Source organism: Typha latifolia, chromosome 14 (assembly GCF_019914945.1).
Source record: "Typha latifolia isolate L0001 chromosome 14, TyphaL0001v2, whole genome shotgun sequence".
NCBI lineage: Eukaryota > Viridiplantae > Streptophyta > Magnoliopsida > Poales > Typhaceae > Typha > Typha latifolia.
In genome coordinates this window covers 663,580-691,454 of record NC_133099.1, presented here as the reverse complement: position 1 = coordinate 691,454, position 27,875 = coordinate 663,580, and the positions used below count along the sequence as shown (strand labels likewise).

Sequence of the window (27,875 nt, the reverse complement as noted above, 5' to 3'; positions counted from 1 at the left end):
GTTTAGATGTGAACAGAAAGACCAATGGACATTTGGATGTCATTTTTTTTTGGATGTCAATTTAATTGCATAGAAGATGGGAAGAGGCACAGATTTTCAAGGTTTTAGTCTATTGTGAATACTATGAGAAAATGAGTGCTTTGATCATTCAAAAGCTTAGGCTTAAAAACTGGTTCCACATAGACAAATGAATCACATAATATATAAGATAATAAATTAGATAAACGAACCTACCCTTTCAATACACTGAGCCACATATGGGCTAACCATTGCATCGAACCGCTGCTTCCAGCTACTCCACTATCAAATCAAAACTCCAAGCAAATTGATATCGGGCTAATGCTCCTAGCTGTTGCACCTCTAAGCAGATTTTTCATACCATCTAACCATTGAGCCGTAAGAGCCGGAGCCATGCCATTACTTCCACCAACAAACAAATACAATGCCCGTGCTAGAGGTCGATCCTACAACCTCTTGTTGCAAGACGGTACTAATCATCTATGCCACGTATAGAGGTAACCATCAGGCGGGCCAGGCCAATTGGGTTGAGTAATTTGTTTATCAATATGCTCTCACGTGGGTTAGACAGAGCCGGACTAGAATAGTCTAGCCAATAATTGCCCACCGTCCTGTGAGGGAGTGAGCTCAAGCTAGGCGTGCCGGGTTGAGATTAATGGGGCGGTTGGGCAAGATGTCGAATGATAGAACAAGTAGATTGAAGATCAACATGGTTTAATCTAATAATCAAGACATTGCATTGCACTAAACATCAAAGATTTACTCCAAACCTCAAGCATTCGAAAGTGTTCAAGCTTGAACTACACACAAACTGATTCTTTGCCCTTGATTTAGTTTCTAGCATCCTCTATCTTCGTCTCCATGGTGAGAGTAATGGTGTCAGCACACACTGGGTGCATAACAGTGATGGCGAGCATCACTAGGGGTGATGAGTGGCGCGACGTCGTACACGTACACTTACATGAAGAATGCAATGATGTGTTGACGAAGAACGTGGTGGCGAAGCTAGGTCAATTTGGGATCTTGGTGAACTGCATGTTGCTGGAGCGCTGACGGAGAGCGGGTGCATTGTGGTAACATGTCGATAACTAACACCATCACAGCAACGGAGCACAGGATCACATTGTTCGTCAGCATGACGAGGAAGGTCATTAAGGCTGATGCGTCCATGAAGACTAGTAAGCTTCCTTTCTTTGGATCTCAATGAAAATCTAGATTTATATACTTCAAATCTAAATCTTGAATTAGGTAAAGTTAGGGTTTTTGGTGTTTGATCTGGTTAGGTAGTGGCAAGAAAGAAATGTTGAGCATGCAGGCTTTGAGCTGGGCCTTATGTTTCTGTAGACAGGCAGATTTTGGGTTGGATCAATGACGAGCTTCCAAATCAGGCCAGGCAACGAAAGGACTGCCTCGTGTCACATATTGGCAATTTATAGCCCAAACTGTGTCGAGCCCAAAGTTTGATTTAAGCTGAGCTTAGCCTATTCCAAATCAAGCGGAGCGAGGCATGGCCACATTGGGCCATATGATTACCTCTAGCTTTGTATGGTCGGTAGAAATTGAGCTTTTCAAATTAGGAGCTCAATGGTGCAATTGAAGATTATAAATATAAATTTCTTCTAAATGTTATGGTTGATATTTGATAAATTATTTACCAAAATACTATATAAACGTATGATTTTGCTCCCGCTGTGGTGTAATTTTGAAGAGAATTGTCTAGTTACGGACCTATAAAAATAGCCACACAGGGATAATTGACTCTTTTATCTACACTAATTAGCTTCTAGAAAATAATTACTTACACAATATTAATATTAAAAATAAAATAAATTACTGATTTGGATTGTGTGATTTGACAGGACGATCTTTTTTCTTTCTTTTTTACCACAAGGTCTTGGGGGAAAAGTCAACTTGGCGTAAAGTGAAATATTCCCCCTGTAGATATCCCTCAACCACTTAACGTTTTCTTGACTAAGGACAGATCGCATCTATCAATTTTTGTCCCTTATTCTAAATAATAAATAAATGGAAAATTAATTCAAATCTCGCTCTTACGATTTGAAGCATTTATAATGTTCTATGTGAATGATTCCATTGTCTCTTTCCAATAAATTTTTGTAGAAAAAAAAATTCCCTCGTAATAAACATATTATGTAGGGTGTGAAGTGAAAATATCCGATATAAAATATTCTTAGGCCTTGTTGGGCCAAATACTAGCCCAAGTTTCGGCCCAGATTTAAAGCCATATTTTCTTTAACAAATAGGCCTATTTTGGATTAAGGCCTACTTAGCCTTCCTCTGTTCGTCCTCGCTCTTTGAAATACTTCCTTAGTAGTTGCTCGGATTGCTCCTCGAGTTCGTACTCGCATCTTTTGGTTCCGATTTTCTCGAATTCTCCTACTCTCGTTTGCCAAGTTGTTCTTCTCTCAGTTGAATGCTTCGCCACGGAAGGATCGAATGGTGGGCTTCTAATCTTACTCTTTGTTATCAAACAATGGAACATCGAATTCGGTTTACTTTGGATATAGTTTATGATGGAGAATGTATGGTTCTCTTGGCTCTAATCCCCTTTTTTCATTTGGTTCTTCTTCTTCTTCTTCCCAGTATACAGCGAGTTGGATTTTCCCTATTTGGTGGATCCCGTGCCCGGATGAGAAGAAAACGAAAGAAAGAATGCTCATGGTCGAAGATGGAGATGCCATGAGATTCTGGTTATTTGTTCTCTCTGGAATTCTTTTATGTTGCTTGACTAATGTTCCTTTCTCAGACTACTAAATCCACTGGTGCTATGCGATGCATTTGTAGTAGATTTTGAGGAATTTAAGAACGGATGTTATTTAACTAATAGCATTAATCACCTAGCTGTAATCGTACTTTTGCTGGCCATCATGTTGAAAGCATGCAATATATGAATGTGTTTGGTACTTTACTATTCTGAGTGGATTTCCACACTTGTCATATCTGAAACTACTGGAAACTGCATACTTGACTTCAAATTTTGAGTACAGTTGATGTTTGTTGAGGTCCACGCTACATCAAATTTTTGAAGGAATTTTAATGATGCTTTGATCAAGAAAAAGAATGATGGTATAATCGTACAATACCTTGTGTTGCTAACATATACGCAATGGAAGCGTCATAATGTATTGAATATTGAAATTCTTGAGTCTTCAATCATTTTTGGTTCAGATCATTCAAATGAGTGGATATTATATCTTTACTGCCTTTCCTTGATTTGGAACATTTGAGTAAATTTTGTAACTGATTCAAAGGAAACTGTGTAATCTAAGATGTGGATTTTTCAACTTTATGCACTATGCTACACTTTTGCAGAATAGTCTTATTTATTACCGGTAATAACAAGTCTATATGTTCATTTCTATTTTAGACTGTATTGAAGTTTCTAAATTACTACGCTACTCTAGTTTTCAGGAGTCACCTGGACCTTATTCTTCATGTCATTTATTTGCTTTGTCATCTGTTGGGTTCCATCTACTCTAACCTGAGTCTTTTTTAGTATATAATGTATGACACACGTTAATACTTTTTCCTTTCAAAGTTATCAAGAATTTGCTATGCAAGCATTAATGACTTTTTGCAGTTCGTCTTGCGCTATTCTCATCGTAGCTTTACATATTCTTTTGTTGCTAGTTATTTTTCAACAAGTAGAAGATCAGAATCTAATTGAAGCTCCAATGAAATCATTCCAAAACAGTATCCAATCAGACCTTGATATAAGGATGCAGCCAGGTATCCCTAACTCTGCAAGTTATTTTATATTGACTTGGTTCTTGAATTATCGTCTTCGGGACAGTTCTCAAGTAAGTCGCTACATTTTTAAATTTCAGAATTTAGTTTCCTCTCAAAACCTTTATTTCTGAAATATTGTACTCACTAAGATTAAAGGATTGGCTATAGGAACTCGTTTGTTAACTTGTGAACTACTGGAGATGATATCATATTGGATCATCTAATGTGCTGGAAGTTGGTTGGAGTTCTAAACGGTCTCACTGGCTGCGTAAACAAAGTTATCTTATTTTTGAATATCTTCCAACATGCTTATGAAAGGATTGGCTATAGGAACTCGTTTGTTAACTTGTGAATTACTGGAGATGATATCATATTGGATCATCTAATGTGCTGGAAATTGGTTGGAGTTCTAAACGGTCTCACTGGCTGCGTAAACAAAGTTATCTTATTTTTGAATATCTTCCAACATGCTTATGATAATAAAATTGGTAGACTTTTTTTATGACATCAATTTTAGAGGGGTCTCAAATTTGTCATCCTACCTCCGAGCTACCTTCTTCACAAAAGCATATTAAGTAATTTTCTCTCTGCTTCCAGTTCAGGACTAAAGAGTTTGATTATTGTATCTACTACAGGAGATCAGTATCACCGGCCTTTCAGCTTGTGGTTCTGTTATCTTGCCTTCTTTTTTGAAAGTTTGAAGTGCGATCTTGGACCTGGATGAATGCTTGTTCAGGACATACATGTGGGACAGAGGTACTAGGATTCATTATAGTTTAAGGGTGTTGGTAATGCAATATCGTTTTCATTTTCTGAGTTGGTGTTAACAGGCATAAGATGCAATGATGAACCATTCAACTGAAAGATCTACCCAGCTGAACAAAGTCTCTAAGTAAGTAGTTAGCATATTTAGGAATGACAATTTTTATTTTTTGATCTGAACAACATCTTCAAACATCCGCTCTTATCTATGGTTGAGAAGCACATTAACCAGTGAAATTTGGTGCAAAAACATATTAGGATGCATATCAATGTTTAATTATGTGAGTCTCGTTTCATATGTCTGTATCATATAGTGCATGAACTTGCACTATGATGGACAGTTGGCTACTATGAGACTCTCTTCCTAATAATGAAATTCAAACACTGAAACTCTTTTTATGATATGCGTAATATGTTAAGGCATATGATTGGCAAATGTACTATATTCTCTGCTAACTGTTCTTATCTATTTAGTACCTGCTTAGTATGTTAACCTATTAATTTCTTGCTTAAATTTTCTACTATGGCAATTATTTAACTTGTGACAACTGTGTTCATTGTTAACTTTCTTTCATTTTTTCTTTGACCCAAGTAGATGCCACTCATTTTTTCCTCTCCTTAATTGTTTGCCTGCAATATCTTTAAATATATCCTTCATTCAATGAGTTGGATACCTGGATACAGAACTTATCCTGATTACTGAAATGGTAGTGTTGAATAATTTCATTATTTCGAGTGAGTTTTTGATAGATACTGTAACATGCATGAAATCTTGGTGACTTTGTGTTGCTTTTATCTTCTGATTTCTTCTGTTAGTTTTCATGATTTGCCGCGCATTCAAGAGTTGAGTCAGAAAAAGAAGAATTGTACTGCAAAATTAAGAAACAAAGGCTCGAGAAATATATGAAACTGCATTCTTAAATTCACGTTATTTTGCCATATGCATAGAGTATCTTGAGGAATCAATGATCAAGGATTATCTATCGTATTACAAATTACTTTTTACTCAAATAAAGCCATTTACAAATGGCCACAGAACTTACAGATACCTTAGATTTGTCGAGAGAATTTTGCAAATGGCTTTATTGGTCATCTTTCCTATGGTAAAATATGAAAAGAAAAGAAAATATAATTATGTTTCATCATGTACTCCTGGAATCATCTAAAAAGTAAAGCGTGTCATTTAGAATAGACTTAGTGACTAGTAACCTTCCATTTTTTCCTCTATGAAGTATGAACAACTAACTAAGTAGATGGAATGCTGGTATTTCCTTTTGAGTCATATGGCAGAAAACAGGATAAGTCATATATTAAAGAAGAGTATCAGGGGGGAAGAATAGAAGAACAAAAGGAAAGAAAAGTTGCCATAAGTTAAGCACATAATGTGCACCGATTTTCTTCCTTCATTGCGATATCTCCTTTTGAATCTCATTCACCCTTTAGTTTGATGTACCTGTAAAGAGGAGACCACACCATCAAAGGAAACCTAGGGGTTTCTATATTCAGAAGATGTAGTTCACCGCACATACCAACTATTATATAAGGAGACCTCTTGTTCCTACTTCCTATAGACTATAGAGACATACAACTTAGAGGCTGTTGTGCTTCATCCTTGTCTTCTTTCTCTCACCCTCGTGGTAACCTTCCTCTCCTACATCTTCTTAGCTGTTCTAGTTGCTGTCAACCTCATTGTTTTATTCATCTCAGTGTTCTTGTTTCGCTTTCTGAATTTCTTCCCAGCCAATAACAATCTTTTTGTAAATACCTTCTTTTCTTCGAAGTTTTCTTTCAACTTCCAAGGTTTAAGCTATTAAATAAATAAATCATATTATATGTTTATCTTGTTTGCATTTGATAAGTTTCTATCAAATAATGCACTTCTTTTACGGCTGTATGATTTCCTTTGCTATTTTGGTTCTTCTCCCACAGATACAATGAACGTTGACTTGAAAAGGAAGCTCATGGATGGAGGAAAGAAAGGGGAAAAGAGGTTTCCATGCAACTACTGTGATCGGATGTTCACCAGCTCACAAGCATTGGGAGGCCATCAGAATGGCCACCGTATTGAGCGAGAGACTACAAGGAAGGCTCAAGAAGAGGCTCATCTCTTAGCCATGCAAATGCCACCTCCCTTCCCATCTGCACGCTGTCCATCTTTTAGACCTATGAATCACCACATATTGTTGCAGCATGGCCATCAAAACCATGCTCTATCTCTAAGTCGCTTGGCTAATAGATCGATCCCGAGACTTCCTTACTGCCAACCTCATCGATCATTAAACTGTGCCCACGATGGAATGAGACCCAGACACCATGCCAGGTTTGCTTCTCCATATCCTTTTACTATCCCATATGCTAGAGGCATGGCAAGAGATGAAGATCCCAGGTTCTCTGCAAGAAATTCTACTACTGTTATTACTACTAATGTTGGAGGTGTGACAAGAGGTGGAGATCCAAGATTGGGATACCCGGCCCCTAGATTGGGATACCCTTACACTACTCCACATGTCGGAGAAATGGCAAGGAATGAAGAGCAACCGGTTTTTATGAACTCGGGTAGAAACTATAATGTTAATAATGGCAGATCTCATGTGTTAGCAGAGAGGGCACAGGTAAACATGACAGGACCATTGACTTCTATGATCGTCAACCACGTCAACCGTGGAGAGGTTTCTGATATCAAGAATGCAACTGAGAAAGAGATCGACCTCACACTCCATCTCTGATGGAAAAATCAGGAATTCTCAGTCGTTAACTGTTATCTGTTATATATGTGTTCGTCGTATGCATTATTTTCCCTAGTTTCTTCTTTTGGTGAGCATAGTTTATATTTATTGCACCGCGATGAGGATAACTTATGGTAATTTGTCATAAATGCATTTCATGGTTTCATCTCTTTTGAAGATCTTACAGATACTTCGACTATCTCGTCATTTGTATTACTTGCCTTTGATATGCTATGGATGATATAAGTTGAATAATAGTATGTAACATGTCTTTGCACTATATGACAATCTATCTGGTGTTATCCTATGAATGCATTTCAGCATTTGGTTGTGATTGCGTCCAACCAGCCACTGATATGCATGCAATTGCTGTTCTAAGACCAATCTTTCCAAAGAATTAGGTGCACTTGGGTTTATCGGTTCATGTTCAAGTTAATCCTGCCAGTTCACATCTAGCTCATCACTCAATAATTTCCTTTTTACTCTTTAATACTACTTCCTTTTCTGAAATCTATTCATTGGCAATGTATTACCCCACATATCCTAAGGTTTGCAAATTACACAGTTTCGTGCATGAACACAATTTAATCCAAGTCCAAGCTAATAATTTCTTTCTCAATCTTTAAATGTAATATAATTATTCCCTATTGGGCATAACTGATAACCCCACTCCTAGTCTCTCTCTCGATTATGTGCACTTAAACCAAACCCTTTCTATTTATCGCCAACTTAGAAGTTTTTTATTCAAATTAAACTGTCTTATTCCAATCATATTCAGATAACAAAATGGGCCTTGGATTAGCCCAAATCGTAACTGTTGAGAAAGCCCATTAAAATGGCCCACTCCGACTTACGAGGTAACCAAAGATTATAAAAGGACAACATTAGCCGAGCGGCACGCATATCGATGACCCCATTCCCATTTAATTTTAATAAAATGGTTACCTTAAGGATAAAATTGTAAACAGTGGGGTCCTTTTTGATAAATTTCTCCTATATACAAACACGTGACGTGGCAGTATCTCAGCCGAGCATAGAGAAGCGTAATCATCCTCGCTAACTTATATACAAGTTAACGGCCCGATTCGCTTACAAGACGAATCAGATGGCAGTTATAAGTTTCCCGCATAGAGATAATTATGCATTAGCAAAACTGACTATTACCAGTGCAAGGTCGGCCGCCGCCAACTTCGCCGTACTGCCCATACCGTTCCTTGCGGTCACTCTAAGGCGAATTATTGATCTTCAGCCGTCGGATGCCCCTTTGATCCCCATCGGATGGTGTCAGATCGACCCGCATAAAGTCGTGCGAAACGGTCATAAGTGGCGCTCTTATCCGGCTACCGCATGGCACATTGGCACTTGCGTGCAAGGATATACTACTCTATTCTGCTCTATAAATGACCTCGAGCCCTTCTGCCGATAAGTTCCAAGTAGCGTAATCGAGAGGGAGATCGAGATCGCGAGAGAGAAACAGAGAGTGAGAGATGGAGAAGGCGATCAACAGGCAAAGAATTCTTCTTCAGCATCTCTTACCGTCTTCCTCGAATGATTCGCCTCTGCTCTCGGTAATTGATTTTTCTTTCAATTGGATTCGAGAATTACCTCTCAACTAGGGCGTATACATTACTTATTCGTCGTTTGGATCGCGGGGTCTGTGTTGTCGATTTGATTCTGATGCGTGATCTACTTCCGTTCTTGATCTGATGCAATTTATCCTGATTTTTGCACGATTTATGAGAGGATTGGTTGTCTATTGACAGGCTTCTGTTTGTTCCGTGGGGGATAGTGCCGCTTACCAACGGAATTCCTCATTCGGAGATGATGTGGTCGTCGTGGCGTAAGTATTTCCTTATATTTTTTAGCTCTTCTCTTTAGTTATGTTCATTTTTTTCGTCTTTTGTTCAGCTCATTGGATATGCACTTACTTGTGGGTGAAATAAATTTAGACCCTTTATATAAGAAGGGAGGGGGTAAAAGGGCTTTGACCGGGAAACAGAATCCATTCTGCAACCATAAAAATCGAATTTTTCTATAAATAATTCAGCTCCGAATCTAAGAAATTGGAAGAAAATAATTTGTAACACAAAATTGAAACTGTTGCAAGTGTCAGGTATAATTTTTTCTTATCTCCTTTATGCTAAGAGAGCATCACACTAAGTGCCGGTAAGCCTTGCATCTTGCACCCCATTGTTAGTCCTGCAAACAGCCACTTCAGTGACGAGGCTAAGATTGAAGACATATTGACCTCCCCAGCCCCCACGTTTGCTGGTGCCTCTTGCATTTGGTTCCTTCTGGAAAAAAATTGATTTTTTAAGTTGCAAGATATATATGGATGTTCCGCTGCTTCTTTCTAAAATATGGAGTGCATGTGAAAAATTCACCTGCTCTGTTACGATCCAATAAAAATCAATATAAGTGAATTTGAAATGTAATATCTTCCGCCAGCTAAAATTTACCATGCTTTGTATTAAATCTGTACAAATATTTCATGATAGTCTTTCTGGCTTACTTCTTCCCTTTTTTCCCCCTACAATTCAGTGCTTATCGAACTCCAATTTGCAAGGCCAAGCGAGGAGGTTTCAAGGATACCTATCCAGAGGACCTATTAGCTACTGTTCTCAAGGTTTGTAAGTTCGATATTCATTTCCATCAATATGAATAAGTCAAAATGTTTCTAAACCAACTAACCGGAAATATTTTCCCTTAGGCACTGTTGGATAAGACTAAGCTAAATCCAACCGAAGTTGGTGATATAGTAGTTGGCAGTGTCTTGGCTCCTGGTGCTCAAAGAGCAAATGAGTGCAGGATGGCAGCTTTTTATGCTGGTTTTCCTGGTATTTTTTTTCCCATAATTTGATTTGTAGAAATTATCATTTTGCAATTGACATTAACTAGTTCTCCTTCGATACAGATACTGTTCCTATAAGAACTGTGAATCGTCAATGCTCGTCTGGCCTCCAAGCTGTTGCTGATGTTGCTGCAGCTATAAAAGCTGGTTTTTATGACATAGGTGAGATTCTGATTGAGTTAACCTTGTTCATGATCATCTTTCATTTATCTGCATTCATTTACAACTTTCTTTGCTGGTATAGGCATTGGTGCTGGTTTAGAGTCTATGAGTGCAAATTCAGTTGCTTGGGAAGGATCCGTAAACCCAAAAGTATGCCCTTGGATATTTTCCGCCTAGTTATTAGTGAGCCTCATATACTCGGCTTACCATTTTGCATTGATTCCTTTTCCTTTTATGGTGCTTCAGGTTAACAGTTTTCAGCAAGCACAAGACTGTCTTCTTCCCATGGGTATTACATCTGAAAATGTGGCACATCGTTATGGTGTGAACCGACAAGAACAAGATCAAGCTGCTGTGAGTTATACTGAAACATCTTAATGTTACTTTTTCATTCTTAGTTTGATGTATAAGATCAGATCTTATATTGAACTCCATGCTCAGGTTGAATCTCATAGACGAGCAGCTGCAGCAACTGCATCTGGTAAATTTAGAGATGAAATTGTTCCTGTAGCCACAAAGGTAAAATGCAGCTTGGTAGTTCTACTTGTGATACAAAGAATACTGCTTAGTGCATATAACAGCTGCTTTAAAATATTCCTCAACTTTATATACTTCTTTGGTTTGCTAACTTTGGATTCAATGCTATATTTTCGTAGATTGTGGACCCAAAAACTGGGGAAGAGAAACAAGTCACTATTTCTGTTGATGATGGAATTCGGCCAGAAACTTCAGTTTCAGGTCTTGCCAAGCTCAAAGCAGTATTTAAGAAGGATGGGAGCACAACTGCTGGTGAGTAGAGTTTTTTGTTGTGATTTCCTTAGGCTTCTTCAAGTTCTCTGGTTATATATTTATATATAATGAAATATGCAGGCAATTCTAGTCAAGTGAGTGATGGAGCTGGAGCAGTTCTCCTCATGAGGAGAGATGTAGCAAACAAGAAAGGGCTCCCAATTCTGGGTGTTTTCAGGTTTATTTTCACCTGCTAAATAGAAGATTTGTTTTATTTACTATGCTTTTGTTCAGCAATTTTATCTGCTTATGATCTTAAATGGTGGCAATTAGTGTCATACAACTTCTACAATTTTATGTAATAGATGTGAAATTTTGCTATAGATGCTTGCTTTGCAATTATAAGAGCTTAAACAGGATCATACATTAGCTGCTCTGCTATGGTTACCAGAAATTTGCTATTAATTTTCTCCAGCTGTATAGATGTGCATATTATTGAACTTTACAAGTATCATAATCAATTTTCTGACCTATGTAGGAGCTTTGCTGCAGTTGGAGTAGATCCTTCTGTCATGGGTATCGGTCCTGCTGTAGCAATACCAGCTGCAGTAAAATCTGCTGGTCTTCAAATTGAAGATATTGATCTCTTTGAATTAAATGAGGTAAATTTTTAGGGGATAACTATTTTGATCTTATTGTGCTGTATTATGATAATCAGTCGTGAATTTATCCTTCCTTTGTGTCTAGGCCTTTGCATCTCAATTTGTATATTGCTGCAAGAAGCTGCAGCTGGATCGAGAGAAAGTAAATGTGAATGGAGGTGCAATTGCTCTTGGGCATCCTTTGGGTGCAACAGGTACTCGTGAATTGATAATAACTGATCGTTTAGGTATTTAAGATATATTTTAGTTCTGAAACTTTGGAGGCCATTTTGATGCTTTGGCATAAACAACTGTTAAAATGTACTAAATTGTTAATCCTGTTGCACAAATTGTTAACGGTGTGGTATCTAAAATTTTAACGGTCATCAAAATACCATAACGTGAGAGCATAGATGACAGTGGTGTAAAATGAGTGTCTCTTTGGTTCAAGCTTTTTCTGTAAATAACTTGCCTTTTCTACATTTTAAATGTGGTGAGCCAGATGCATATTTTTCCTGGCATTCTAATGGCCATTTACGCATCCCTATCTGTCCACTGGAACGTTTGGCAATTTGCTGGTCTAGTTGATAGAGTCAGATGGTGGAAGTCTGTAGCTCCACTCTTCTGTAACCTATACAATAGAAACCACTTAATGTGCTCTCTTATCCTGTTGACAGGTGCCCGATGTGTGGCTACTCTGCTGAATGAAATGAAGCGCAGGGGAAAAGACTGCAGATTTGGTGTGGTGACAATGTGCATAGGTTGGTATACAACAACATTCCCCCCTTCTCCCCCCCTTCTCCCCCTCGTATTTACTGAGCTAATTATCCATTATGTATGCAGGCTCAGGAATGGGTGCCGCTGCTGTCTTTGAAAGAGGTGATAGTGTTGATGAACTCTCTAATGTCCGGCAGATCCAATCCCTCAACCTGTTATCGAAGGATGCCATGTAGTTCGTTCTTGGTCGCTAACGAAGCTACTGAATTCGATAATCGAAAGCTAATAATTTTAAGTCAATTTTAGTATTTCAAGGCTTTGGCTGATGATAAAAGATGAAGCTTTTACATGGTCTTCATCCTCCGTCCTATCTTCTGGAACAACGATATATAGTTCTGTGAAACAAGACAACTTTCTGGGTTCATTCACGTCCTGCTGCTCTCTCTCGTTCTAGTGATTTCTTAGTGCAAACATTTGACGTGATCAGTTATAATTTTTTTCTCTGTAATACTATGATGTATGGAGAAGAAACTTCTTGTTCACTTATCACTTTCAGCACACCCTATTCTTCCTTGTTTTATTTGTGTTCCAATTCTTGGGTAGCATTCTTTTTAACTTTCAAGTACAAGGTCAAAAGTATGCGGATCCAATCTAATATGTTTCTAAACCCATTACCTTTATTTTATTCAATCTAGGTTTGAGCTTCTTTGCTCCTTGTCCTATTAGTCCATTAGGTAGAGTTAACAACTTATTCGCAACTCCACACTACCCAACGACTGTAGCTTTCGTGCAATATTAAAGAGAATAGAACACCTAATCCACAAAATGGTCATTAAAAAACTCTTCCATTATCCACTTTGTTAGAATAGAAGCTAATGACACTCGGTGCGCTAACTTTATTGGTAAAAAGATAGGGCCATAGTGTCTGCATTATCCTTAGTGAGGAATAATATAATGAGCTACTGCACTAGTTTAATGGATGGAAATTTTTAAAGTTCTTAGAGAGTTAAAGTCTTGGAAATGAGAGATTACTAATAAAGAGCAACAGGATAAAGCTTTCTTGTTGCTTAAATCCAAAAACCTATAACATGTGTGTGCTTAAAGTAACAAATTATTTCACTTTACTTAAAGCCTTCTTACATCCCCTAATAATAATAATAACTTTTGTATCTCGCTTTTAGACTTTAATATTTTTTATTGACCAAGAAGTGAGCTGATTTAAACAGGTAAAAAGATTATATTTTTAGACAAGAGATTAATTTGATAGAATTTTAAAACTCGAAACTTCTACTCTAACACCATAATAAGCTACCGTTCTCTGACACACTAAAATCGCCCAAACTTTTCTGTGATTAGATATTGCGTTATTCATCTTAAATTTGGAATGGAGAGTGAATAATTAGATTACCATTAATGAGTTGTTGGAGCTACATAGAAAGGAAGAAAGAAAAGAAGTCAGTCAAGGACATAATGATACCTGCCGAAAGGAGAAATATTTAGATGGAGACTTAAGCACTTGTTTACTTTGAGTTGATGGGTCTCTAATATATTTTGTTATCTCTAACTAAGTTTATTATCCAATAAATATAAAATTAAATTGATTCTAATATTACTTTTGGTATGATCTAAATCTATTACTTTTTTATTGTTGAAGTTAAAAAGATATTTTAGTCCATTAATTTCATATATCTTTTCTTTTTCACGTTATATAAAGAATAAATTAATATCCCTCCAAATACTACATATAATGTAACTCTAATAAATTGGGTTAGTTCTATTTTTTTATATTAAAATATATTACTACTCAAATTTATTATCAAATAAAATCTATTTATTACGGTCTTAATAAAAATATTGAATTAATAAGTATTTTATTGTTTGGTTCTAAAATATTGGACCGATCAATATTTTATGTATGTAAATGTTTTTTTTAACTTCATCTTTTAGCAGATAAAAAAATTTTATTTGACAATACAAAGGCTAAACTAATTAGCGTTTTTTAAATATTAATTAGTTTAATATTTCTATTAAGACTACAATGAAAATAGACTTTATCGAGTAATAAATTCGAGTTACAGTATATTTCAGTTAAAAAAAAAAGTAATGTAGTTTGGTCAAATACTCGGTCCCCATACCAGGTATACTTTCAGGTCAATGTAACGGCAAATGGGGGGGGGGGTGGGTGTTTCTGGGAAACTTATTAGTGGTAATATCTAATTATGGCGTATCTCGGGGTCATCATGACGAAGATTCCCTTTTAGCATGGGCCCCACGACCAAACATTTGGGCGGTGGGTCTGCTCCCTTTACCCTCGACACGACCCCGCACCATCGATGCTGCCCGACTTCATTTTTTTTTTTTTCAAAAACCAACGCCACTACCCGAGTATTAGCATTCAAGTACTTGTGCGGGAAAGATGAAGGTTGTTTAAAGACATGAAATTTGCATATCAATACCCTCTGTTTAGGATAATTACGCGGTTCTAACTCGAGTTACAACTCTTGCACACTAAAAAGAAAAGGCTGAAAATAAGATAATTTATTAAAAATACCACGTGTATTATTTTTATTATTATTCATATTTTTACTGTATAGATATTTTGATGCATTAAAATTAAACTGCTTAGTAAAATCATAAATATCTAAGTTGTGATAATAATAATAAAAAATAAAATGTAAATTTGTTTTTGTTTTAATTTTCCAAAACAAAAATCGCTTAAACGTAGGGTCTTATTTGCAAATTAATCACTTTAACCATCGTTTGTAAGAAGGGTCTTATTTGAAAATATCTTCTCGGGAGATAGAGGTGTACAGTGCATAATAATAACTTTTACGCGGACGGACGGATTAGAAAAGATTTAAGCGTTTTATATTCGGACTTGAAATCTACGGCCCGAGGAATTTAATATGAGGGAAACTTTCGAGCCCCGCATATAAAAAGCCGGCCCCACTTGCTTCCTGGTCGCGGAAGCTTGTCGGCCCACGTGGCGATCAGTCCTCACGTGTTGGGCCTCGGGCCCTCCTTGTCGGCTTGTCGCCGAATGCTCTCATTTTGGTCTCGTCCCTCCCCCCTCCCCCCTCCCCCCACGATATCTCTCGAGATTTTGAACGAAGCTATCCTACTCGTCGCGTTTTTTCGTGAGGTTGACGTTTATGTACATATATCCGACATAGTTTGACGAGTTGAAGTCTCTACGTTAATATAGAGAAACATTTGAAATCTGTAACACATAAAGAAATAATTACTATTAAACATTACTTAAAATACTTATAATTAATTCAAGTCAAATAATATATACAGTATTAGGTAACTTTGAGAAATTCTCTGACTAATAATTAAATTATATACCCGGGTAAAGAAAAAGGTGAGCAGTGAATTGGTAACATTGAGGAACACTGGCCGGAAGAAAAGAAAACGATGATTCACTTAAAAAGCAAAGACATAGGGAGGACGTTAGTGGTTGGTTGCTTCTTTGCTCATTAATGGTTGGTCCCATGAATTTGTGGCTCTAATAAAATTAAAAAAATCCGTCCATGAAACAGACAGCATCTTCCTTTTGCCCACCCTCGAAAGTTTCAAATCAAATACCACTCCATCCAATAGGAAGAAGAAGACTCCTGACTCAACAACCACCAATCCTATCCTCTCTTGCCTTGGGACCACCGATTACAATTTACGCCACCACTAAGCTTCTTTAGGCGGCCCAAAAGATTCTATTACTATGTATAGGCTATAATAGTGCTTCAAAAAGTTGACATAATTTAGGGTAAGCTAGATATGATTAAAGTGAAGGGTGTTTGCAGTGTGACTGACTGTGTCTATCCGACATGAGTTTGTATGAGAGTAAAAGGAGATGAGATAAAAATTTAAGGGAAAGGAGGAGAAAACGAAAGGCAAGAGGTCGCTCACCCACAAGCCACAACAGAGGAGGACGCTTTGGTGCATTAATGCGTTGCCCAAAATATGGAAGCATAAATAGTGTGCGGGACCCACCAACGGATTTGAGGAGGCCACCGGCTAAATTGGAAGAGAACGCGGCTGGCATAAGTGGGGACCGGTATGTCTGCCCAATAAAGAGATGGGTTTATAATGGGTATAGAGAGGAGTAGGTGCTTTAATTTATTAGCACCTGTGCTGCCATTATTTCGAGCAGCACTTTGCAAGACCTGCACCTTAATTTTTAGACCCAGAATTGCACCCACAGGTGGCGCAGTTTCCGAAACCCTCTGGGCTTAAAAAGCGGGTCCGGTCACCTTCCTTCTTCTGAACTACCATCGTAGAGAGAGAAAGCGAAATCGAGAGAGAGAGAGAGAGAGAGATGAGAGGAGTTTGCGGGTTTGGCGGAGGCGTCGCCTCCTCGGAATCGATGACTCCGGCAACGGCGGCAGCGGAGGCGGAGAAGAGGAAAGGAGAGGAGGAGGAGGTGGAGGAGATTGAAGAGGAACGGGAAGAGGAGTTGGAGCTAGGGTTGAGCTTGGGAGCGAAGAAGGTGCCCGCCGGGTCCGGCACGGTGGCCTTACCGTGGGGTCAGGGGTGCCGCATACTCACAGCGAATGACTTCCCATCCATGGTGTCACGTGCCTCGCCCGTACCGTCGCCGAACTCGTCGGTGTCGTCGTCATCGGCCACCTTGGGAGGTGTCACAGGGAGTAAGAGGGCGGCGGCGCCGGATCCCATCTCGCCCGAGGCCGCTGGATCCGCTCACCGTCCCATGTGAGTTTTATACGCTACTCTCCTCGCTGCTATTCCCTCTATAATCCCATTTAACGCCTTTCATTTCTCCTTTTTATCTTAGCTAATATTCCTTATTTCTTCTCTTAAAACGCCTAAACGAAGGTCGTTTTCTGGACGATCTTTTACTATTTCGCGACTTTACTAAAAAAAAAGAAGAAATAGGAAGAAATTGTTATTTTAGTTCATGGCTTTCCTCTTTCCTTGCAATTTCTAAATTATAACCCCTGTATTGTCTCTTAATTCTCAATATATGCATTCGCTTGCATGCAATTTCTAGATGAAACCCTATAATATTGTTTCTTAAATCGTAATAGCACTTTGTTGCTTATACCTGGCTGGAATGTTTCTTTTTGGAAGCAGTCCAATGGTGGTAGGATGGCCTCCAGTGAGAGCCTTCAGGATGAACAGCTTGTTCAACCTCTCCAAAGATAGCAACCAAGAGGTTGATGCCACCAACCCTAAGAAGACCAACCACAACAACAGCATCAGTGGCAATGGCAGCTGCATCAAGGAAGGGAGTGGGATCAATGATCAGGAGAGGAAATCGCGGACCTCGGCGAGCTCTCTGTTCGTCAAGGTGAACATGGACGGAGATCCCATCGGAAGGAAAGTGGACCTCAATGCCCACCACTCCTATGAGAGCCTTGCTTCGTCACTTGAGCTCATGTTTCACAAACCTACCATGCCTCTTGGTGCTTCTTCTAGTTGTAAGTGGCTGCTCTTAAGTAGTCTATTCATTTATATTTGTGCTTTAAAGACATGTAGTTGAGCAATTACCCCAAAAATCACATTAGAAGATCTATTTGTAGTGCACAATTAGCTCAGAAAAGACAGTATGTTGATTAGATTGATGCCGATGTTGGCAGATGTTGCAAAGGCTTCGAAGTTATTAGATGGGTCATCCGAGTTTGCGCTCACCTATGAAGATAAAGATGGGGATTGGATGCTTGTTGGAGATGTCCCTTGGGGGTAGGATCTCCATCCTTTCTTTGCCTTTACCAGTATTTGTATGCAATTGATGTTAGTAATAGACGAGACGAGATGAGATGGTAGCATGATGATCTAATTAAAATCGAACTGTTATGGTCAAAATTATCTTTAGGCTTATCGCCCTACATCAACAAATTTGATGTTTGTGATAATATAATTGCTGTATTGTTGTTGATGATGGTTGGTTCCAAGACATTACTTCCCCTAATATGGCAAATCTTTTAAGCTCTATTGTATAATTTCTCTCTGCAGGATGTTTCTGGAGACTGTCAAGAGACTTAGAATCATGAGGACATCTGATGCCAATGGGCTTGGTAAGTCAGATCTTTCATCAACCTTGACCTGGATCCAATTGGAAGAGTCACTTCAATCCTTGTATATAGTACCAGTCAGGTTAATCAAAAGTTAGCCTCAATTAAGGGCATTATTAACATGATTCCTTGAAGATGGTCGATTTGTTAGTCCTGTAACGAAATTGGACATGGTCTGTGGTTTTCCCTTTACCATTAAATAAAAAGTAATGTTTCTCATGTAGAAGCAAGCAAGCTGCTGTTATCGCATAAGTTGGTTGATTCTTTGTCTCTTTGCTGCAGCACCAAGGTTTCGATCCTTCAATAAATCCCGCGGGCTGGTTGGAAGCAAGCATTCCTAGAAAAGTTCAACCAGAATTAACTATCTGAAGAGGTGATGAATGGACAAGAACTCTAGATATACAAAGAAGACTTAGAAGAAGAAGCATACGAAAATAGAGGATTTGAGAGCATGTTTTATTCCCTTTTTGTTTCCCAAGCCTAGGATCAGTCACGCTAGTGCCCATTTCTTTGATTTTGTCCTCTAGTTCAGTGTTATTGGGAAATTGTCCCTTCTGTTGGGTGATTTGTTAGCTACACCCATATGTTTCCCTTTTCCTATTAGTGCTACACCAATATGAACGGTATATGAATGTTGCTTCCAAATACTGTAAATATTTGTTTGTCTCTCTATTTGAAGGATGCAATCGTTGCTCCATGTTTCCTAGTGACATTTGATGATTTTGTGTATATTATCATTCTGCGCCGTGGTAGACTGCAGATCAGATTAAAATGATCCATTTAGCTTTATGTTCAATTTGGTCCCTAACAAGATGAGATTACTCAACGACGAAGGCAATTGAAAGGGAAAACTGATGGTGGGTGATGAGACTGGTTATTCCGGATACGTGATAATTGCTTTTGTTGATGTCGACTCTAGGATTCTCAACCATTTTTGCTCTACCCACTGATGCAAAAGCAATCCTTCTTAAGTTGGTATCAGTGGAGGGTACACGGGGCAACCAATAAAAATCGACTATAACACAATGTTCACCTTACATAAACCACCACTTTTAAGAAACAAAAGAATATCAAACAAGCTCTAATTTCACAGTAGTCGTCTTTTCATATTGATTATAAACATCAGTGAATGGTGAACAACTGTGTTTATAGCCTCGCGGAGACATTTAGCTTCTCCTGATGAGAAGTTGCAGCCTTTAGATGCCTCCTGAGGATCTTCCCTGAAGGAGATCTTGGGATGTACTCCAAGAAGATCACTTTCCTGATCTTTTTATAGGGAGCCACCTAGAAGAAAATAGAAAATTATTATATTCTCTCTCTCAAAAAGAAAAAGAAGAAAAAGAAGGTTATAGAATTTCTCGGCTATAAACAATTGCTCTTAAATTAGACGAAGAGGTAGTCATGGAAAACATAGTCTTACTCCCCATTATGCACAGGGCGATTCATGATTGTTACAATAACTTCAAGTATGATCATGTAGAAAAAACTTAGCTGTAAGTTTGCATTATGTCATTACCCTGTAACTGGGTCAAGCTTGCCTTTAGGATTTGATGAAGGTATTTCTATGATACTGGAGAATCTGTATAACTTAAACATATTGGTGCTCAAGAAAAAGGTTAACAGAAACATTTATCAAAATTCTTGCATTTTGAAAGCATTATATCGACATCAGTTATGCAACGCCTATCAATAAAATAGTTAGATATTAAACTGATCAGCTATCTTTGCTGGTCTACTCAAATTTATTAACACTGGCAATTAAAGCAGGAGGAGTAAATATGTTATGCACCTTATCCTCCAGAAAAGAAAATATATCATTTTCTTTGATCTTGCTTCCTTCTTTTCTCACCACGCATGCCATGGGAATCTCTCCAGCCTCCTCATCCGGATACCTAAAAAATTTAAAAGTAAAATACCTATATTACTTTATCACAAAAGATATTCAGAACTAGAAATTTCCTATAATAATAGCAATCTTTTTTGTTACAATGGAAGGACCTTGTTTGAGATTTTTCACTACCATCAGATAAATACTTCTAAATTGTATAAATTGGCAAGATGGGCTTCCAAAGGCCACCCAAACTGTGCCATATCAAAGCGTTTAGCAGCCTAAAACTTTAGTTGCACTATAACAGAGAACTCTTTGAATATTTGCTTCACTCACGATGTTACAGCAACATCTTGAACACCTGGATGGGAGGAGAGGACCTCTTCCAGTTCAGCTGGGGCCACCTACAATAGCAAGTTGCACCAATAGTAAATAAGTAGATGAAATGGACTATCCTTCATTAAATCATAAACTCAAAATTAGCACCTGATAAGCCTTGTACTTTATAAGTTCTTTGATCCTGTCGACGAGATAGACGAGCCCACGCGAGTCAATGTAACACAAATCTCCAGTTCGGAGCCAACCTTCCACATCAATAGCTAAAGATGTGGCTTCTTGATTATTCAAATAGCCTGGAAGCCGTGCGTTCATTCATTTATACATGCTGATAGAGTAGTGATAAATGTGCATGCATCCGTATAGATATTTATGCACAAGTTATATACCTTGCATGATAGAAGGGCCCCTAAGCCATAATTCGCCATATTTGTTAGGTGGAAGTGGCTTGCCCATACGCACATCGAGGATCTTGGCCTCCACCGAAGGTATCAACCTCCCAATGGAGGCATGCAGCCTTCCGCGAACACCATCACATAGTGTTACGGGCCCACATGTTTCTGTTAAACCGTAACACTGCAACCAATTCACAGCAGTTAATTTTGGAATATATTACATAAAAATTAAACCAGCTTAAATTTTTTAGAGTAGTTAATTAATATGGCATGCCTTATCTTTGTCTGAAAATATAAAACTTTAATTATTTAAATTAAATTTATTTTTTTGTGTATTAAAATATTTTAGATTAGAAGAAAAGAAGAGCGTTAAAATATAAAATATAAAACTTATTAGATCCTAAAATGTTTAACTTTTTAGACTAGTTGATTAGTTAATACCTAATAGCTAGCAACCACAAATAGGCAAGAGTTAAGTTCGACGAAAGAACAAATGTTGATTCTTAAATACATCACTAAGAGGAATGAATGCTCTGTTGAGTCCTGCAATTATGTGAGGCTACTATCCAATTTCAGTAGGAAAACAAATTTATGCCTTTCTCTTTTGATCTTGTTTTCATATCACTATTTGTTGAAACGTTCTCTCCAAGGTCAAAAACTAAAATTTGACACTTGGAAAAAGAAAATTTGTCACAATTTGATACTTGAATCATTTGTTTTGTAGGTCCAATTGTTGAGGTCTCACCTGATAACGAATGTTTTATGATAAAAAAATATATATTTTAGTTTTTTTTGTATAGATTCGCCTCCGGGCTTATAATATATATTTTTTCTTTTGTCAGGTAAACCGAGGTAGTGAAAAATATTCTTCAGTTGGAGGAAACGGTCAACCCCGGCAGCATCGTTATTTAAACTGATATTAGGACGCGCGAAAACTAATCAGGCAGTTTGATATAAATAAATAAAAAACTAATCACGCAGGCACTCAAACCAACCAACCGAAGCCGTCCGATCACGATCAGACGGTAGAGAACGAATCCAGAATGCGGAAACTCACCTGAGATAGCCTGATTCCGGGATAACACCTCCCAAACTTCTCCAGGTGTTCCCTCCCCAGCGGCGCACCGGAGCAAATCACCTCCCGCAGAGACCTCGACCAATACCTCCCCGCCGCGTGTCCCTTCCTTGCCATCATCACCACCATCGGCGGCACTGCTGGCAGCCTCGTGATCCGGTGCCGCTCCACCGCTGCCGCTAGATCCGCCACGTTGAACCTCCCCGCCGCCGGAGAGACTACAACCGCCGTCGCCCCCGCCGCCACCACCCCGCAAACGAACACCGAGAACCCGAACATGTGGTACATCGGCACCACGCACCCGTACACCTCGTCGTCACCCTCCCCCCACAAGTGCCGTAGCACGTGAGCCATCGCTATCAAGTTCCCTTGCGTGCTCACTACCCCCTTGCTCTTCCCTGTCGTCCCCGACGAGTACATCATCGCCGCCGGATCGGAGGGACCCACATCTGGGGATCCGATCTGGACCGTCGGATTCACATCTAGGTCCCCGATCAGGGTTTCGATCAAGACTAGATCCGGGCCGTCGGATCCGAGGAATTCGAATTTGAGCGCGAGATCTAAGGTTGTGATCACGAGGGCGGGGTCGGAGTCTCGGATCTGCGAGAGGAGCTCGGATCGGGTGAGAAGGGGGTTGGCAGTGGAGAGGACGGCCCCGAGGGAGAGGACGGCGAGGGAGAGTAAAGGGAAGGAGATAGAATTGGTGGAGACGAGGAGGGCGATGTGGCCGCGGCGGAGTCCGGCAGCTGAGAGGGCGGATGCGGCGGAGGAAGAGAGGCGGCGGAGGTCGGAGTAGGATAGGGAGGCGCCGGTGGAGGCGTCGACGAAGGCGGGCTTAGTGGGGGAGAAGTTGGGGGAATCGTTGGAGAAGAGGAAGTCGGTGAGGGAGGTAAAGGAGTGGAGAGGAGGAGAGGGGTAGAGGCTACGGTAGATGCCGGAGGTGGAGGAGAAGCCGCTGCCGTCTTCCATTTCCTTGCGAATGTCTGGTTGTCTACTTTCGGGAGGGAAGCAGAGGCCATTATAAAATTGGAATTGGGAGGGAATAATGGAGCTGGACCCGAGCGTAATAAATTGAAACAAAATCGTTATGCTTATAAAAATGTATATATTTATATATAATAAATACGTAAAATTTAATTGTATTCATAAATTACAACTTTTTATTTGTGCCGTTTAACGCCCATGTGGGTCTAATCAATGTAAAGCCGTCATTTTTTACGTCAAAAACCAACAGAAGAAGAAATCTATTAACATTATTATCATTATTTACTATTTTGCCCTTATTATTATCTCTCTTTTTTTTTAAATTAAAATATTTAAAATGTAAAAGCGAGAAAGATTGAAATGGAAAAAAAAGCACAAGACAAAAATAATTTTTATAAAAATAATAATTTTCAAATTAGTTAATATAAAATAAAAAAGTATTCTAATCATTTTATATTAAAAATTAGCGATTGTCAAAAAGTTACATATATAAATTAAAATTATAAGAGAGTAATACAAACACAAGCACATTTTTTATTTTAATATATTTCATATCTAATATATTTTAATATTTAATATTTATATTGAAAATAATTTTAAGTAATTATATTTTAGGACACATAATTTATTAGACTTATTTTTTATAAAAAATAAAAAATAAAAAATTTAAATTAGCTCAAAAATAATTTAATATTAGACTCATTTTAAAGATCTCGATGAGACCTTTCCAATAGTATTATTTTTTGTTAAAACCCGATTAATAAAACTAATTATATATTCAGTTTAACTAATTAAATTATTTAATAAAGGATATAAATGAAATTAAAATTATTGAATGTAATAATTATTAGACAATTTTAGTATTTCAAATGGTTGAAATGACAAGTGGAGTCGAGCTCCAAATTTGGAGCCCCATTATTGCTAGTTCCAAATATGAAGTTAGTTTTAGAGCTTCATTGGAGTTTAACCACGAGCCCCGGGTGTAAATTATAATTTCTCGGTAATAAAATAAAAATATTCTTTTGAGTTATTCTATATGGTGCTGAGGCACGTCAGACGTGACTCATAAGGTACTGGAAAGTTGTCAATTTATTTCGTTGACTTTATTTCTAGTAAGTATAAAGAACGTCGGATGTAATTGGAGATTTGACTATTAAAAGAAGTGGAGATATAACTCATTAACTCAACTACACCTTCACTGTTGGATGGATCCGGTAGTTGCAACCACTTCACTAATTTGTCACCAGGGACTAGTCTTATTTTTTGATCGTGCATAAATAACTTTATATACACATCTTAGATAAAAAAAATTAGGTATCTCTAGAATTTTACTCGAATTTTGTTATTTGATAATAAAACATGAGTAAAACTGTAATAATTATTTTAAATATAAAATTTGTGAGTAATTATAATTGATAAGACAATTTTAAGATAAAAAGATTAAAATACCCTCATAACTTTATATACACATCTTAGATAAAAAAAATTAGGTATCTCTATAATTTTACTCGAATTTTGTTATTTGATAATAAAACATGAGTAAAACTGTAATAATTATTTTAAATATAAAATTTGTGAGTAATTATAATTGATAAGACAATTTTAAGATAAAAAGATTAAAATACCCTCATAATATGTAGAATTAATTTTTGGCACTAGTATGTATTTACCGACAATTCTCTCCTGGTTTTAATTAGCCTTGTTGGTTTATGTTACTATGGCAGTGTATTATTAATAAGTGATATTATCTAGGTGATGAAAGAATACCTGATACAAAAGATAGTTATAAAAGAGAATATGTTAATCATTTCTCGCTAATTAAAATCTGCTTAGAAAATTTGCATGATTTTATACACACCTCTTCATGTGTGTAACTTATAGTATGACTTACCTGTGTATATGGTTCAATCAAAACATACATACACAAGTAAACACTAAGATATGAAGTATATTTTAGATAGATTTAATTTATGAATAAATATCGAGAGTACCATGTGCATTAGAGTTAGGTAGTTGTTGGGCATTTAGTTGCTTCCACAGTGCATGGCAGGCCCGTAAAGTCCCGGCAGCTCACAAACTGTACTATCCAATTGTGTGCTTAAAAAAAAAAATTAATCCTGTAAATAGTTGGATCTATCTAGGATTTATGAGTGGGATTGATTTCACTCCAGTAAATAGTTGAGTTCATTGAACCTCAAATTTAAAAACAATCCTGCCAAAGAACTAGATTGATCACCTTATGCAGCAGATCCCATGGTAAATCCACCCTATAGCATCTTAAAAGTGTTGCTACGAGGACAACGACACTAATTTTGTCAATGAATTCGATTATCACAACAGAAGTAGGGATCATACAAGAAATGGAAGAATAGGTCACTTCTCAAGAGATTCAGATTCTTGAGTGCAGCTATCGCAGCTGAAGAGAGCAGTGCTAGGAGGGGAATCAGCTGTGAGACTTATCCGGAGTGTTTGCTGCTTCGCGTCATTGGAAGGAACATGGAGAAGAGCCTCCATCATAAGTATATCCCAGTCATGGTGCCGCAAAAATGAAAAAAGACCATCCTCTGTGGCAAAATGTGAAAAGAGTTTTCATATTAAGATCCTAAACAGCATCAAACATAGCATAAAAACAATAAAAGTAATGTAATTGTCCATCATATCGTTCTCAACAATCTTATCCAACTTGATGAAAGATGTTGTGGAATGATTTGGAACATGAAACAAGAAGTTATTATTAGTGGATATCAGGAACTGATATTTAGCATAGAAATTTGGAACAGACAGCAATCCAAGGGAAATGCAGGCTAAAAATAATTTAATGGAGGCCTCTTTAGTTAATAGGCAATACATCACCTACTACAATATCTAACCACTGAAATAAAGGCTGACACTTGAGATGTCATAGGACTACAAGGTTACTTGTATACTAAATTTCACCTTCCTAGTTCTTGGACCCTATTAGAGTTTGCACAATGAACACTGCCCCTCACATTGAACCGTGCCATCATAATTGCATAATGCAAAACAGGAAGAATTGGTAACCCTAGGAAGAATTACAACTAAGCTTACAAAGGACTGCCTAGGTATAAATTTTGGCAAGAAACTCTATATCAGATATTCCTGATTGATCTGTGAGATATAAGTACAGAATCGAAAGGCTGGATGCAGACATGCAGTGTTAAGGTCATAAAGTCGTGATGAAGTATGTAACAGTATGTTTTACTAATGGCAAATTTTCAAAACAAATAAAGTTAAATTAGCAGGGAAATAGAAATTAGCAACCTCCATTTCGTATTGCTTTCAATTGAAAAATTGCAGACCCTTGTGGTCCGGATGCTGGAAACGTGCAAGACACAGAATTCCGTCGATGACCAACTGCAAGAGATGCATCATACCATGGGCCTCTAACAATTGGCACGCCAATAGACTCTATAATTTTTGGATTCTGACTAGCCTTTTCAATAGCCTTACTGAAAGAAATTCAATTAGAAATGGCAGTTGTAAGCATTCCAGTCATGAAATAAATCACATATTTCTTACCAGTTAATGTATCTAATAAATAACATCAGCTGTAATCTACATTTATCCATCTCAAAATATGATCTAGTAAAATGTATATAGCATGCCTAATATAATTTTAATTTTCAAAATTAAAAAACCTATTGGCAGGAATTTAAAACTTCGAAGACAAGGATTGAGCAATAAGGGGCCAACATATATATGAGCTGTTGAACTGTTCTGACAAAGCCAAATAGACACGCTACCGACAAAGTTCTTGTAATTCCTTTTTATTTTACTTGGCAATTTATTTAGCATCTAGGGTAAGTCCAGGACTTTATAGGCGGCCAGCTAATAATGCAAGTTGCAGTAATAATTGGTTCAAAGATATTGAAAATTAACATGATCAAATTCTTCTCGCTGATGCTTTAGATAGAGGCTAAAATAAATCTAACTATTCCAGTCCTAACTGGTGGCTAATTATAATCTAAGCAGACTAACATCCTGCATATAAAAGAGAAAGATAAAGCCACATTTCATACAAGCATACACATACATTGCGGAGAAGAATTAACTGCAATTTTGGGTCAAACAGAACTGTGTCGGCAAAGTCGAGCTTCATGAGAAACGAGAAGGACCAAATTGCAATTCAATCAATTCCAGATTTGGGGTTTCTGTGGTGACAAGTATGGTTTCAATTCAAAAGAATAATTATTGAATCCTACCTCCTACTTTTCCCCAAATACGCAAATTTCTGAACACAAACACCACGAACTCATTTCGAAGATTCACGCAATTCTCACCCAAAAATCAAAAGAAGGAATAGAGGGAAATAAGACCTGCTACATCCATGAAATATGGCGAGATCGTTGACGGCACTGAGAGCAAACCCTCCTGCGAGGCTTATAAGCCCAATTTGAACCGCCGTCCGACCCAAAGATCTCTTTTTGCTGCTGCTGCTACTACTATTACCGAGATTACTACTTCCTCTAGCATTCTCCGAGGAAGAAGAGAAGGATCTGATCCAAAAAAAAAACATTAGCTCATCAATTTCCACGAGTGAAGCGTGAGAGTAGTGAGATCGGACGAGGACTACCGAAGAGATCGGCGGGATCCAATAAAACTTGAAGCGGTATAGCAAGCAGAGTTATTGAAGGAGTTCAGGGAAAAAGATGCGAGCCTTCTCCCCGACATTTCTCGCCGGAAAGAGGAGAAGAAGAGAGAAAGGAGAAGGTTTCGTTTAGGCCAGTAGAGGTCAAATTCGTATCGGGTCGGGTCGGGTCGGCTGGGGTTCGGAAACAAATATTCGATTTTATAATTCTTATATAATATTTGATTTAACTGAGGAGTTATTTGAAAAATCAAAGT

At 37.9% G+C, this 27,875-nt stretch overlaps 4 protein-coding genes and 1 long non-coding RNA gene across 6 annotated transcripts; 3 read left to right on the top strand and 2 right to left on the bottom strand.

The window, feature by feature from the left end:
* The first annotated feature begins 2,345 nt into the window (after positions 1-2,345).
* Positions 2,346-7,536, top strand: LOC140800647 (uncharacterized). The gene is made up of 6 exons (XR_012111290.1): positions 2,346-2,478; positions 2,623-2,729; positions 3,670-3,768; positions 4,404-4,524; positions 4,599-4,660; positions 6,460-7,536. It is a non-coding gene; the product is annotated as an uncharacterized lncRNA (long non-coding RNA).
* A 1,072-nt stretch (positions 7,537-8,608) lies between these two features.
* LOC140801297 (3-ketoacyl-CoA thiolase 2, peroxisomal-like) lies at positions 8,609-12,936 on the top strand. Its single transcript, XM_073156326.1, has 14 exons — positions 8,609-8,824; positions 9,020-9,096; positions 9,798-9,882; positions 9,967-10,093; positions 10,171-10,269; positions 10,352-10,419; positions 10,516-10,623; positions 10,711-10,788; positions 10,926-11,058; positions 11,140-11,236; positions 11,537-11,660; positions 11,746-11,854; positions 12,317-12,400; positions 12,483-12,936. Exons 1-14 carry the CDS (start codon positions 8,744-8,746, stop codon positions 12,590-12,592), a joined length of 1,380 nt encoding a protein of 459 aa, XP_073012427.1. The 5' UTR covers positions 8,609-8,743; the 3' UTR covers positions 12,593-12,936.
* Positions 12,937-16,166: 3,230 nt separating this feature from the next.
* On the top strand, positions 16,167-19,088 carry LOC140800950 (auxin-responsive protein IAA10-like). 2 transcript variants are annotated; one of them, XM_073155895.1, is made up of 5 exons: positions 16,167-17,069; positions 17,451-17,797; positions 17,957-18,059; positions 18,333-18,394; positions 18,674-19,088. In XM_073155895.1, the coding sequence occupies exons 1-5, from the start codon at positions 16,675-16,677 to the stop codon at positions 18,730-18,732; spliced, it is 966 nt and encodes a 321-aa protein (XP_073011996.1). In that variant the 5' UTR covers positions 16,167-16,674; the 3' UTR covers positions 18,733-19,088. The 2 variants fall into 2 exon arrangements, with proteins under 2 accessions (XP_073011996.1, XP_073011995.1); XM_073155894.1 differs by having other exon boundaries at positions 16,208-17,069; positions 17,448-17,797.
* Positions 19,089-19,338: 250 nt separating this feature from the next.
* On the bottom strand, positions 19,339-23,065 carry LOC140800949 (putative 4-coumarate--CoA ligase-like 8). Its single transcript, XM_073155893.1, has 6 exons — positions 22,008-23,065; positions 20,945-21,131; positions 20,706-20,851; positions 20,556-20,623; positions 20,181-20,283; positions 19,339-19,675 (listed from the first exon to the last, which is right to left on the bottom strand). The coding sequence occupies exons 1-6, from the start codon at positions 22,992-22,994 to the stop codon at positions 19,538-19,540; spliced, it is 1,629 nt and encodes a 542-aa protein (XP_073011994.1). The 5' UTR covers positions 22,995-23,065; the 3' UTR covers positions 19,339-19,537.
* A 2,087-nt stretch (positions 23,066-25,152) lies between these two features.
* LOC140800673 (uncharacterized) lies at positions 25,153-27,759 on the bottom strand. The gene is made up of 4 exons (XM_073155442.1): positions 27,604-27,759; positions 27,347-27,526; positions 26,292-26,479; positions 25,153-25,573 (listed from the first exon to the last, which is right to left on the bottom strand). Exons 1-4 carry the CDS (start codon positions 27,699-27,701, stop codon positions 25,383-25,385), a joined length of 657 nt encoding a protein of 218 aa, XP_073011543.1. The 5' UTR covers positions 27,702-27,759; the 3' UTR covers positions 25,153-25,382.
* Between the last annotated feature and the right edge of the window lie 116 nt (positions 27,760-27,875).

Bases quoted from the DNA above. Each gene is read 5' to 3' on its own strand.
- LOC140800949 (XM_073155893.1), bottom strand. From the start codon at position 22,994: ATGGAAGACGGCAGCGGCTTCTCCTCCACCTCCGGCATCTACCGTAGC. The intron at 21,132-22,007 runs GTGAGTTTCCGC...AATTGGTTGCAG, and splicing joins CCGGAATCAGGCTATCTCAG to TGTTACGGTTTAACAGAAAC. The intron at 20,852-20,944 runs GTATATAACTTG...CACGGCTTCCAG, and splicing joins GGGCCCTTCTATCATGCAAG to GCTATTTGAATAATCAAGAA.
- LOC140800950 (XM_073155894.1), top strand. From the start codon at position 16,675: ATGAGAGGAGTTTGCGGGTTTGGCGGAGGCGTCGCCTCCTCGGAATCG. The intron at 17,798-17,956 runs GTAAGTGGCTGC...CGATGTTGGCAG, and splicing joins TCTTGGTGCTTCTTCTAGTT to ATGTTGCAAAGGCTTCGAAG. The intron at 18,395-18,673 runs GTAAGTCAGATC...TCTTTGCTGCAG, and splicing joins ATCTGATGCCAATGGGCTTG to CACCAAGGTTTCGATCCTTC.
- LOC140801297 (XM_073156326.1), top strand. From the start codon at position 8,744: ATGGAGAAGGCGATCAACAGGCAAAGAATTCTTCTTCAGCATCTCTTA. The intron at 11,059-11,139 runs GTGAGTAGAGTT...TGAAATATGCAG, and splicing joins GGATGGGAGCACAACTGCTG to GCAATTCTAGTCAAGTGAGT. The intron at 12,401-12,482 runs GTTGGTATACAA...TTATGTATGCAG, and splicing joins TGTGGTGACAATGTGCATAG to GCTCAGGAATGGGTGCCGCT.
- LOC140800673 (XM_073155442.1), bottom strand. From the start codon at position 27,701: ATGTCGGGGAGAAGGCTCGCATCTTTTTCCCTGAACTCCTTCAATAAC. The intron at 27,527-27,603 runs GTAGTCCTCGTC...TTTTTGGATCAG, and splicing joins GGATCCCGCCGATCTCTTCG to ATCCTTCTCTTCTTCCTCGG. The intron at 26,480-27,346 runs GTCTTATTTCCC...AATTTCTTTCAG, and splicing joins ATATTTCATGGATGTAGCAG to TAAGGCTATTGAAAAGGCTA.